The sequence below is a fragment of the Loxodonta africana genome, chromosome 1 (genome assembly GCF_030014295.1).
Source record: "Loxodonta africana isolate mLoxAfr1 chromosome 1, mLoxAfr1.hap2, whole genome shotgun sequence".
NCBI lineage: Eukaryota > Metazoa > Chordata > Mammalia > Proboscidea > Elephantidae > Loxodonta > Loxodonta africana.
In genome coordinates this window covers 31,182,064-31,195,714 of record NC_087342.1, presented here as the reverse complement: position 1 = coordinate 31,195,714, position 13,651 = coordinate 31,182,064, and the positions used below count along the sequence as shown (strand labels likewise).

General features: G+C 41.9%; 1 protein-coding gene across 6 annotated transcripts in view; it reads left to right on the top strand.

Moving 5' to 3' along the window:
- Positions 1 to 13,651, top strand: part of YEATS2 (YEATS domain containing 2) — an 84,389-nt gene that overhangs the window by 58,000 nt on the left and 12,738 nt on the right. For all 6 annotated transcript variants that reach the window (XM_064279409.1, XM_064279429.1, XM_064279406.1 and 3 more), the window contains 5 exons: positions 152 to 307; positions 3,750 to 3,926; positions 6,218 to 6,401; positions 9,289 to 9,417; positions 9,884 to 9,982. In XM_064279409.1, coding sequence (XP_064135479.1) covers positions 152 to 307; positions 3,750 to 3,926; positions 6,218 to 6,401; positions 9,289 to 9,417; positions 9,884 to 9,982 — 745 coding nt within the window. The remainder of the gene's footprint in view (positions 1 to 151; positions 308 to 3,749; positions 3,927 to 6,217; positions 6,402 to 9,288; positions 9,418 to 9,883; positions 9,983 to 13,651) is intronic.

Here is a 13,651-nt window from a genome sequence, read left to right as displayed (position 1 = left end):
GCTATTTATTCTTTTCCATTGTTTTAACCGAGTTGCAGAATTGAAAGAGAGCCTTGGAGCTTGTAACATGGGACCTTGTGATTTAAAGGAGGAGAGCAGGGCATTTGTAGTTAACAAATCCTTGATGAGTTTATTTTTTTTTCTAACGTAGGGCACATTTTTAGTTGGCCAGCCATCCCCACAGACACCTGGAAAACAGCTGGGTGCTGGGTCAGTGGTCCAAGGATCACTGGGAGTAAGCACACCTGCACAAGGACAGCAAACCTTGAAAGTCATCTCTGGGCAGAAAACCACCTTGTTTACGCAGGTAAGTACACGCACCCTGCACACATGGATTGTGGCGTCTGTTTATTTACATATTTACTGCTTATCTCTTCCCCCACAGAAATTAAAGTGACATAAGAAAATCAACAATAAGACATCATAGAAAAACAAGAAAATCTCGAGGTTTGGGAAATTATAGGTAGAATGAGAAGATCCTAGGGCTATTTAGATATGCGAACAGTAAGATTCTGTACAGTTAATAAAGTGTGTAAATTTGGCAGCCAGAGCAAAGTGAGAAGCACGATCAGCCATAAAGTTCACACTCTGAGAGGACCAACCAAAAAAAAACCCAAAGCCACTGCCGTCGCGTGGATCCCAACTCATAGCCCATAGGACAGAGTGTAAAAGGGGAGGTGTTAAAATACCTCCCCTTTTCCAACTACGTATCTGTGTAGGTTGGATTTTCTTCGTATAATTCAGGACAGCGTAGCACAATAGGAAGAAGGAAGTGGGGGAGCCATGGTCCAGGGAGCGTAGGCGACTAACCAGAATTGACGACTGTTAGTGTGTTGGCCAGGTAGCCACTCCTGTTTGCTGTGGGATTGTTTCCTGCTCTGAGCTTCAACCGTCTGTGGGTGAAGCGCACGTCTGGTGCTTTTTCACGTTTCTGGCAGGGTCTCCCAGTGTGTCTTGCACAGGGCTTCTGTCTTTTGTTAAGACTTTCCTCTGCAGCCTCTTTTTTTTTTTTTAAGTTGCTTGTCCACCGTGGCTTTCTCTACTAGGTTTTGAGCACAGCCAGATAAAATACATTTACTTCTTTGCATCTTCGCTGTTATTTCACTGTAATAACTTAGTACTTAGTACGTCATTCTCAACCTGGAACAGAGAATTCTCTCTTACTTGTCTAAAGTGAGATCCACAATGAAGATAAAAGGTCATAAATCTTTATACGTTGAACTATATGGCAGCAAAAGACATAAGGTGTATTAGGAATATAAAGATAATTTGATGAAACCGCAGTCGTAGGGGAAGATTTTAACGTGTCCCTCAGAATGTGGCTGATCAAGTGGACAAGCCCTGGTATAAAGGATGTGAACTAGAATAGTGTGATTGACAGGCTTAGTAATTTATCTTTCAACCACGAAGTACACATTTTATTTTCCTGCCTGTGAAACATTAACAAGCTGGTTACATACTTGGCCACAAAGAAAATCGTAGCATGTTCCAGAGGTGGCCTTCAGTGGGCCACGTTCTCTGACGCTAACCCAGTAAATGCCCAAAACAATAACCTGAAAATGCTTTGAAATTAAAACATTCTTCCAAATCCCTAGATCAAGAAAAAATCAAAATGATTTATGGATTATTTATATTTTAATACAAATGACAGTACTTCGTATTAAAACCTATGGAAGCTACCCAGAGCCACAGTCAAGAAAATTTAAAGCTTTTAAATGCTTTTCCCATTCAACCTCACATCCCTTTTATTGAAGTATAATTTACATAAAATAATACACAGGTTATAAATATATTGCTCAGTGAGTTTTTTTTTTTAATAATTTTTATTGTGCTTTAAGTGAAAGTTTACCAATCAAGTCAGTCTCTCACACCAGAACCTATATACACCTTGCTACACACTCCTGATTACTCTCCCCCTAATGAGACAGCCCGCTCTCTCCCTCCACTCTCTTTCCGTGTCCATTTCTCCAGCTTCTAACCCCCTCCACCCTCTCATCTACCCTCCAGGCAGGAGATGCCAACACAGTCTCAAGTGTCCACCTGATCCAAGAAGCTCACTCCTCACCAGCATCCCTCTCCAACCCATTGTCCAGTCCAATCCATGTCTGAAGAGTTGGCTTCGGGAATGGTTCCTGTCCTGGGCCAACAGAAGGTCTGGGGGCCATGACCACCGGGGTCCTTCTAGTCTCAGTCAGACCATTAAGTCTGATCTTTTTATGAGAATTTGGGGTCTGCATCCCACTGCTCTCCTGCTCCCTCAGGGGCTCTCTGTTGTGTTCCCTGTGAGGGTAGTCATTGGTAATAGCCGGGCACCATCTAGTTCTTCTGGTCTCAGGATGACGTAGTCTCTGGTTCATGTGGCTCAGTGAGTTTTGACGAATGTAACCACCAGCGCAAAACATTCTCACTTCCCTTGCAAGTTTTTCCCGCCACCATTTCTCTGTTTCTGTACTCATAGGTTAGTTTCAGTCTGTTCTTGATCTTCTTATCAGTGGAGTCGTATACTATATACTGTTTTATGTCTAGCTTCTGTTATTCAACATAACATCTTTGAGATTTATCCGTGTGTCTATCAGTCGTTTGTTGTTTTCATTCTTGCATAGTATTTTGTTGCATGACTCTATTCTCCTGTTGATGGACATGTGGATCATTTCCAGTTTTTGACTGTTAGGAATAAAACTGCTGTGAATACTCATATGGATCTTTTTTGTGCGGTAGAATAGCTGGGTCATGTATGTTTAACTTCGTAAGACTCTAGCAGATGGTTTTCCAAAGTCGTCGTATCATTTGACTCTCCTGTAAGTAATGAGGGAAGAAAGTTCAGTTGCCGCACGTCCTCAGCAACACTGAGGATCGTCATTCTGCTTAATCTGAGCCATTCTCGTGAGTGAGGCGATAGCTTATTATGCCATCATTCCTGGGTTCTAACCGTGGCTCCTCCAGTTCCTAGCTTAATTTCCTCGTCTGTAAAATGGGACTAATAATACCAACCCTATAAGTTATTGAAAAGATGGAATGACATGAGATATAAAGAAATGCTTTCTGCTACTCTTGGCACATAGTAAGCCCTCAAAGACTGGCAAATGGCACCCACTTATGGAGGGCATTCACCTTGAGCGCTGAACAGTCATTTAGACTAAGAGGTCAGCAAACTACGTCCAAGGCTGCTTACTTTTGTAAATAGCATTTTATTAGAACATAGCCTCACTCATGCCACAGCAGCAGAGTCAAGCAGTTACAGCAAAGGTCGTGTGGCTTGCAGAGGTAAGAACTCTTACTCTCTGGCCATTTACAGACAAAGTTTGCTGAGCCCTGATTTAGAGCACTGAATCCAATTTGTTGGATGGTTCTCCAGTACTAAAATGGTAAGCCTGTACCTAGCCTACAGCGCCGTTAATTTACGCATTTAAATCTGGCCCTGTTGGGGTTAGATTTTCGTGTTTAAAGTCAGATGTACGTTTAAGAGCACTTTGGACTCAATTGTTTCGAAAACAAATGGCCTGATATTTTTAAGACCCTGCAGATGCATTCATTTACTTGTGCATTAAAGGTAAAGGAATATTTGTAGGTAAAAATGCTACAGTTTAGAGCTTGTTAGAAAGGCGCATAAATTCCTCAGATAGTTTAGATTAGCAGAACTTTCTCGGACATGCCCTAATTCTTGGAGTGTGTCTCAAATGTAGGTAAGGGATAAATTGTGCCCGCTAGCCAGGGTAACATTGCTACCTCAATTCATTTTGTTTCTGCAGGCAGCCACTGGAGGACAAGCGTCCATAATGAAAGTGTCTGATAGCTCGTTGAAGTCCTTGCCAGCCACCTCACAGCTCTCAAAGCCTGGGGCCACAATGCTGAGAGTAGCAGGGGGGCTTATCACAACAGCCACCTCCACAGCCGTGGCCCTCTCGGCAAACAGCCCCGCCCAACAGGTAAGAGGTAGCCTGCCCCTAGAATATCATAATGAAACGGAAAAGAAGCATAAACACAAATAAGATATCCCACAGGCACCCTAATGGGTCATATTGTCTATGCTTGTAGATCTAATTAACACACCATAAAATTTACCTTTTTAAAGTATACAGTTCAGTGGTTTTCACTATATGCACAACGTTGAGCAACCATCATCACTAATTCCAAAACATTTCCATCACCCCACAAAGAAACCCTGTACTCATTGGTAGTCACTCCTATCCCCTCCTCCCCAGCCCTAAAAACCAAACCCATTGCCATTGAGTCGATTGCGACTCATAGCGATTCCAACTCATAGCAACCCTACAGGACTGAGTTGAACTGCCCCATAGGGTTTCCAGGGAGCAGCTGGTAGATTCAAACTGCCCATCTTTTGGTTAGCAGCCAAACGCTTAACCACTGCACCATCAGGGCTCCAAATAACCACTAATCTTTCTTTCCTTCTTTCTGTATGGGTTTGCCTATTCTATACATTTCATATAAATGAAGTCATAGAATGTGTGATCCTTAGTGCCTGTTTCTTTCACTTGGCATAATATTTTCCTGGTTCTTCTAGGTTGTAGTATGTATCAGTACTTCATTTCTTTTTATAGCTGAGTAATATTTCACTGTATGGATATACCACATTATGTTTATCCATTCATGAACATTTAAGTTGTTTCCACTTTTTGTCTATTATGAATAATGCTGCTGTGAATTTTTGGGTGGACATATGTTTTCAGTTCTCTTAGGTGTGTGCCTAAGAGTACAGTTGTTGGGTCATATGGTAATTTTTTGGGGAACTGCCAAGCTGTTTTCCAGAGCAACTGTAACATTTTTACATTCTCACATCAGTGCACAGGGTGCCAATCTCTCCACGTCCTTGCTAACTCTTGTTCTTGTCTGTTTTTTTTTTTTTATCTTATCATAATCATAGTGGGTATGAAGTGGCATCTCATGGTTTTAATTTGCATGTCGCTGATGGCTAATAATGTTGAACATCTTTTCCGGAGCTTATTGGCCACTTGTATGTATTTGAAGGGATTCCTGTTAAGATCCTTTGCCCATTTTTTAATTGGGTCATTTGTCTGTTTATTGAGATGGTAGGAGTTCTTTATATAATCTGGATGTAAGTCCCTTATCAAATATTTGATTTGCAAAAATTTTTATTCTTTGGGTTGTCTTTTCATTTCACTCTCTTGATGGGTGTACTTTGAACCCAAAAAGTTTTTAATTTTGATGAAGTCCAATTTATGTATCTTTTATTACTTTTAATGCTGCATTTAAGAAGCCGTGGCCACAAAAATTTAAGCCTATGTTTTCTTCTAAGAGCTTCATAGTTTTAGCTCTTACGCTTAGATTTTTGATCCATTTTGAGTTAATTTCTGTATATGGCGTGAAGTAGGGGTTCAGTTTCATTCATTTGCATCTAGGTATCCAGTTGCCCCAGCACCATTTGTTGAAAACACTGATTCTCCCAGTGAATTGTCTTGACACCTCAAAGACTTTTGTGATCTGACCATTGCTTACTTCTCAGATTCTTCTCCTAAAACTAGGTCTCACCGTATGCCTATTCTCTAGTCATAATATTCTACAGCTCCTTGAACATGCTGTAGTCTTTCAGCCTTTCTGACTTTCTACCTTCTATCCTCAGGAAACAACACCCTTTCATCTCTCCCTTCCTTTGTCTTGAATTTCGAAGATTCTTCTAATGTGTCATGTGTTCTATCTGAGGCTTTTCAAGTTAACCCTCGCCGCCCTCCAGCCCTGGGCAAAGGGTAGTAACTTTTCCTCTCAGCTGTAATGGTGCCTCGTACCTCTGCCTGCTAAAGCATTGATCACACGACTGAGGGCTTTTAACTCTGAGCCCTAGCATTTTAACACTGTGCCTGCCAGACATTAGATGTTTGTTGAATGAATTTGACAAACTTTAAATCACTGTAGTGAATGTTTAATAACACTCATTGCATTTTTACATTCTGACATTATGTCCTTTTTTGTGTTGACATACTCTTTTATAAAGTGATAGGGTTAATAGGTGGTGGATTTTTTTAATGCAGTCACCCTACATGGCTCCTTTTTTATTTTTTAATTGTCCTGGTCCATGAAATCTAGAAGTGTGGGAACCGCTGAATTAGAGAACAGATCTTTTTAAAATGTCTTGACATTTAGTTGTTATTAATTGAGCGTGTGTTATATGGTAGTCCCTGTTCTAAGAAATTTACGTTGTTTTCTTCTAACTTCTCATAATTCTGGCCCTGTGGATGAGTAGTCTGAAGGGACAGCCCTTGGCTCCTCATCTACTATAGGTTCTGTGATGAAAACTTCTGGGCAGCAGCAAGTGTGTGTGAGCCAGACAGCAGTGGGAACCTGCAAAGCTGCTGCCCCTGGTGGCGTCAGTGCCTCATCCCTGGTGTCCACACCAGCCCCTGTCTCTGGAAAAGCCACAGTGTCAGGTAAGTTGAATCATAACGGTCTCTCTATTTCTCTCTTTGCGCTGGAATATTTTGGAAGGTCTTAAAAGTCTGAGAAGCCTCTACAGATAAAATAATAAATTTTAATTTCGTTTATATAATTTAAATGATATAACGGAGTAGTTGCACTCTGCACACGAGTTGGAACCAACTTGATGGCAACTAAGAAGAAGTAGAGATGTACGTAAGATGATCTATTAAAACCTCAGCCACCTGTCCTATTGAATATTTCAGCTTTTTTCATAATTTTTTGGAGAGCTGAGGGTTTATTCTCCTTGAAGTACTGATTTCTTTTTTTTAAACGATCATTTTGAATAAAAGACTTTATAAAGCATATCATACATCTCTTTGCTTTTCTTAAAGAGTATATAAAATGTAAATTAGCTTTGATGATTCTGGGTCATGATGTTAAACGTTAGTTATCACGTTGGTGATGTTAGGAGTGATGTGATTGAAGCCTTTAAGTTGTGTGCTATCTTTGTGCCCATGCTGAACGGCCTCAGAAGGGTATGCCTTTTACTTGTTCGGTAACATAGAGCACAGATTCTGGAACCAGGTTGCCTTGGTTGAAGTACTTTGCTTCAGTTTTCTCAGCTTTAAAATGAGGCTGACAGTAATTCCTACCTGAGAGGATTAACTGGTGGTGCAGCGGCTAAGAGCTTGGCTGCTCATCAAAAGGGTGGCAGTTCAAATCCATCAGCTGCTCCTTGGAAACCCTGTGGAGCAGTTCTACCCTGTGGACTCAACAGCAGCGGGTTTGGTTTTTGGTTTTGAAGAGGATTAATTAAGTTAAAATGTAAATGCTTGGCATAGTGTTTGCCATTTACTAGGCATGTAAATACTTACTGCCGGTAACCATCAGGGCTGTTGTTATTGTTAGTCCATAGTCCCTTATCTGCAATTGTAAAATTCAGAAAGCTGTGAATAGCAAATTTAGGGCACAACTTGACCTTCATTGACATGCTATTTATACTTAAGTGAATGTTTGTGTGTCTTGCCACAAAAATAGTCATCTGTTTGACCACACCGTGTTGTCCCAGGTGTAGAGAACTGATCTGTGGTATAAAGGACTGCTCTTCACACTTGAAGAATCCATTTTATGTCTGTTTTTCTGTAACCCAGCGTGGAGAGCCCTGGTGGCACAGTGTTATGAGCTCGGCTGCTCACCAGAAGGTGGGCAGTTCGAATCCACCTACTGCTCCTTGGAAACATTATGGGGCAGTTCTCCTGTGCTTTGTGAGGTCACTATGAGTAGGAATCGACTCAATGGCAATGGGCTTATGATCCAGTGCAAATGCATGTTTCTGTAAAATATAATTAAAATGTCACAGCAGTGTCAAACCCTTATAAAAGTTTCTGAATGCGCCATTTCTATATTCTCTTGTTGTAGATTGATAACAAATAGTATACTAACCAGCACTGGTCTATAGAAGAAACTCCAGTGTTACTTGATACATGTATGTGTGTGTACATACATATATACACACACACACACACACACATTCACACCTTATTACTTTGGATACGAGGTTGCGGGTGGTGGTGTTAACGTTTTCACCACTATTCCGTGCATGGGTCCAAACCAGGCCGCTGTGTCCTGTCTGCTTTTTGGTTAGCTAGAGACCAAAAGATGAAGGCAGGTGTGTTTTTCCTATGATTTTCACCTCCCAATTAAAATTAACCAAGTTCTAGTATAGGGTATGCTTGTTGTCTACTACCTGAATGTTTTATTTGAGGCCCTGTGTCAGGTCCTAGAGTAGAAATTGTAGAAACGGGAAAAACTGTTATTATTGTAAGACATGAGTGTCTTTTCCGCTCTCCTTTCCTGACCAAGCATTAGCATGCAGTGAACAATTCTCCTACTGTCAGTCCTAGCTTCCTTCCTGAAAGGTTGCTGATACAACTTTCTGTGTAACACCTTCATATAAGGATTAAATTACTTCCTGCCTACCCTCAGTTTTCAATTGTGTGTGTCATAAACTATTTTGTGTGCGTCAAACTATTTTGAACAGTGTGGTCGTTGTGACTGAAGCAGAGCGTGCGAGGGAAAGGGCACGAGGCAGTGGGGTCAGCGTGGTGGGGACAGTATCACCTAGGGCCTTTGTAGGTGATGGTAAGAACTTTGGCTTTGACTCCAGGGGAAGCAAACCACTGAAGGATTTTAGGCTAAGGAATAATGTGATCAGCCTTACAGGGACCACCCTGGATGCAGCATTGAGAGTAAGCTGGAGGGCACAGGTGGAAGCTGAGAACGGACAGACAAGTGGACACTGGGAAAGAAAACCCAGTGATGTATCAAGAAGGGCCAACAGCTGACTAAAAGGAGTTCCAGAATGAAAACAGAGAAAATAGCCAGAAGGAAGTATCTAAAAAGTAAGAGTTTGTCCCAGGATTAAAGGGCATCGTGAACTTTCAAGTTCAGAAGACACCGTGTCAAGCACAGTAAATGAAAGACCAAATGAAAATACGGCATATTATATCCAGCTCTTACGGCTAGATACACAACAGATAAATTATCGTAGAAAACAAACATGGAAAAGAATGATCTCAAAATGTCAGTACTGGTTGTCTCTACAGCTGGACTTTGGGTGACTTTCACTCCTTTCTGATCTACTTTTCTAAAAATTTCTGTATTGCTTTGTGATTGTGGGTGAAGAAGACACCTTAAACAATAAATTGTCATCATTACGTCAGTGTATCATTGTGAAATCGGTAGCACCATTCTCCTTATGCTTCCAGCTCTTTATTTATTGAAAGGGTAAATGTCCTAAGAACCCCTCCTGTGAGAAAACATGAATGGTGGAGAGGGCAGGGAACTTTTGGGAAGCATCCGACCTTCAGCTTGACCTTATCTTCCAACTTACTTTAGGATTGTTGAAGATTCACTCCAGTCAGTCCAACGCCCAGCAGGCTGTCCTGACAATTCCCAGCCAGCTCAAACCACTCAGTGTAAACACTTCCGGAGGCATGCAGACTATACTGATGCCTGTGAACAAAGGTAAGTCCTTTGCCGATGGGCTTGACTGTGCTGGTCCAGGCCTGTGTTGGGGAAGCAGCCCGTGTCTGTAGCTAGCATGGTGCTCCCTGACACCTTGAACAGTGGAGGACCACCCTGGGACTGAAGGGAAAACCCAGATAACCCCTTGGCTTCTAAATAGTTGAGTCACAGGGGGATCATTTTGAGCACTTAGGAGCATTTAGATTAATTGTATTTTTATTTTCTTAATTTAGTGACAAGCCACCGTTTCCACTATTGAGGATGTAGCTTGATTACCCTGGTACTAACAGTAAAAAGAAAGCCTGCCTTGGCACGTCACTGCATTAGAAAAGGACACTACCCTTCCTTTTGTCCTGGAACTGTTTCTGTGTGCTCAGTCTAACGTGTGGGCCATCAGCTGGGCGCTAGATTGTTCTCTTTACAATCATTTTTATGTTTGTTGTTCCCCCACCTTCTTGCCCCGCAGTGGTCCAGTCATTTTCTGCCACCAAGTCACCTGCCATCCTGTCCGTAGGTGCCTCGACTCCAGTTGTCCCCAGCTCCACTCCAGCCACTGTTGCAAAAGGTATGTAGGCTCTTACCGTGTTTTTGCCCAGAAGGTTCATGCAGGACAGTGTATAGTCTGAGTCCCTTGAATTTTCAGCATCCATGAAATTAAATGGCAGATGGATACTGAGCACTCATGGAGCAGACTTGACCTTGAGGGAAGCAGAGAGACGTGTAAGGTGTCATTCTGGCCTCCAAGACTTATAATCAGGTTTGAGAGAGCTGCAGAGACAGCAGGGAATGATTGCAAAAGGCAAGATAAGCGATCTGGAAAATGATGGCTGAAATGTTTTAGTCCAGGAGTTGGCTGGGGCCAGGGTGCTTTGTATGGGGCGTGGTGATCACCGGACTTTAAAGACTGGAGCATTTGTAGCAGTGGAGAGTCAGGGCGCACAGACACGGGAACAGTAGAAACAAAGGCTTGTGTGGGGACCTAGACCAGTTAGAGGGCTCATCTGGGGATGAGGCCCAGATAGGGGCAGTAAGGACATTCCTGACCTCGAGAGTGAGTTGTACAGTGCAGTGGACACACAGGACATCTGCAGTGTCCCCAGCAGCAATGACCCCATGTGTCCCGTGGCTGCCATGTCCCAGCACCTTGGTGGCTGCTTTCCATATGTCACTGATTTCTTACTGCAGTACTCCAGGATGGCGGCTGTGTCGCCAGCACCTTGCTGGCTGCTTTCCGTGTGTCACTGATTCTTACTGTAGTACTCCAGGATGGCAACTGTGTCCCCAGCACCTTGCTGGCTGCCTTCCGTGTGTCACTGATTCTTACTGCAGTACTCAAAGATGGTGGCTGCGCTCCTTTTGCAGGCTAGGAAATCAGAGCCCGATGCTTGTTTTTGTAACTAGAGTCTTAGTGCACACAGCCACGCCTGTTCACTTCCATGTCGTCTCTGCCTGTTTATGTGCTACCACCGCAGAGTGGAGCAGCTCAGACAGAGCTCACACAACCCACAGAGCCTGAAATACTGTTTGGCCCTTTATTCGAAAAGTGAGCCCACCCTTGTTATAAAGAGAGCTGTGAGAGCCTTGTCTGTCTGGACCAGTGCTTCTCAGGGGGAGGCACATAGGATAAGCTTGCATCACACAGATTCTTAGCCAGTTAACTTTGGACTGGGGCCAGAGTGTCTCTGTTGCTTTGTTTGTTTAATTGCAGTAAAATTTTGTGCAGCAAAATGCAAAGAGATTAAGTATACCGTTTGATGAGTATACAAATGTATAAATCCATGTAACCAGTACCCCACTCAAGATAATAGAAATTTCCATCACCTTGTGCCCCTTCCAGTTAACACCCACCCACTGTAGGCCACCACTGTTCTGCTTTCTCTTAGCATAGATTAGTTGTGTCGGTTTTTCAGCCTTATGTAAACAGAAGCACGTGTGTTCTTCTGTGTTTGACTTTTCACGCCAAGTAATGTTCTTGTGCGTCATTGCATGTGTTAGTGGTTCATTCTTTTTACTGTTGAGTGGTATTCCACATTGTGAGACAGTACATTCAGTCTCCAGTTGGTGGGCATCAGGGTTGTTTCCACTTTAGGGCTATTACATGCAAATCTTTGAGGACATATGTATTCATTTCTCTAGTTGAATAGCTGACTTAAAGGGCAGGTATATGTATACGCATTGCCGTCAAGTCGATTCCAACTCATAGTGACTCTGTAGGACAGAGTAGAACTGCCCCACAGAGTTTCCAAGGCTGTAATCTTTACGGAAGCAGAGTGGCTGGTGGGTTTGAACTGCTGCCCTTTCAGTTAAACCCAGGCACTTAACAACTCTACCACCAGGGCTCTGGGTATATGTATAACTGCAAGGAATTGCTAAACAGTTTTTCAAAATGGTTGTGCCATTTTGTACTCCCACCCACGGCTCATGGAACATTTTCCCAAAAAAAAAAAAGAACTTCTGCTGGGTCACGAGCGAGTGTTAGAAAATGTAAGAGGATTGAAAGCATACCCAGTGTGCCCTCTGAGCATAGTGGAATAAGCTTGAAATCAGTAACAGCAAGATAAACTACAAAATCTCCTAAATAGTTGGAAATAAAGTAACATACTTATGAATAAACCATGGGTCAATGAAGAAATCACAGGGGAAATGGGAAAATATTTTGAGCTGAATGATAGTGCAAACACAACCAAAACCTGTAGGTGTCATCTAAATCAGCACTCAGAAAATGTACAGTAGAGAAAATTCCAAAGGCAAAAGGCTGTTGTTAAAAAAAGATTAGTAAAAACGTATGATCCTGTGGAAAAACTGCTCAGGGGCAAAGATTGGAGCAGTGAGACACAAATTACCATCAGGAATGAAAACGTCACCAGATTCGGCAGACATGGAAAAGGTGCTGAAGATACTGCAAACCGCTCTGTGCTGGTCAACTTGAAAATTTAGATGAGAGGAATTAAGTTTTTGAAAAACTCAACCAAAACTGACACTAGAAAAAAATGGAAATGGTTGAATAGTCTTTTATCTGTTAAAGAAATGGAATTCATAATTTAAAACCTTCCCACAAAGAAAATTTCAGACCCAGAAAATAGAAGGAGCAAATCCCAGGTTTTTATGAAGCCAACATAATCCTGATACCAGAACCTAAAGTGGACATTATGAGGAAGAAAACTTAAAAGCCAGTATCTTTCAAAAATATAAATACTGGAAAATCAAATTCAGTGATTAAAAAAAAAAAAGGATAATACATTGTAGCAAAGTGGGGTTTAGTATAGGAATGCAAGGTTGGTTTAATGTTTGAAAAATCAATATAATATACAATAGCAGAATAGCCATATAATCATCTCAGTAGATGCAGAAAAAGCATTTGATCAAATTTAGTACCCATTCATGATAAAAAAAAATTCCCAGCAAATCAGGCCTTGGAAGTGAACTTCCTTAAAATACTAGAATTAATGTAAGTGAATTTAGCAAGGTCGTGCAACAGAGGTCAGTTAAACCAAAAAACCAAACCCACTGCAGTCGAGTCAATTCTGATTCATAGCGACCCTATAGGACAGAGTAGAACTGCCCCATAGTTTCCAAGGAGCACCAGGCGGATTTGAACTGCCAACCCTTTGGTTAGCAGCCGTAGCACTTAACCATTATGCCACCACGGTTTCTATAGGTCAGTATACAACACAAATTATAGGAATTTTTGTATGCAAGCCCCATCAGTTGACAGGCCTAAATAGCACTGGATTAATTGGATGTGGCCATATGGGAAGACAGTGAACCTTGGCCCCCTACCTCATACCATTAACAAAAATTAATTTGAGCTAATACAGAAACACGAATGCCTGTATTAACGTGAGAATGTTTTTGTGACCTTGGAAAAAGATTTTTTAGACAGGAGACATGGAAACTAACCATAAAAGAAAAGATTGATAAATTGAACTTTTTTAGCTTTAGGAGCCTCAATTCATCAAACCAAAACCCGCTGCCATCGAGTCGATTCTGACTCATAGTGACCCTATAGGACAGAGGAGAACTTCCCCATAGAGTTTCCAAGGAGCGTCTGGTGGATTTGAACTGCCGACCTTTTGATTAGCAGCCGTAGTAGCACTTAACCACTGTGCCACCAGCGTTTCCTCACTTCATCAAGAAGGCATTAAAAGCACAAAATTCAAGCCACAGAATAGAAGGTACTTAAAATGCAGATATCTAACAAAGGACTTATGTCCAGAATATACATAAATCTAAA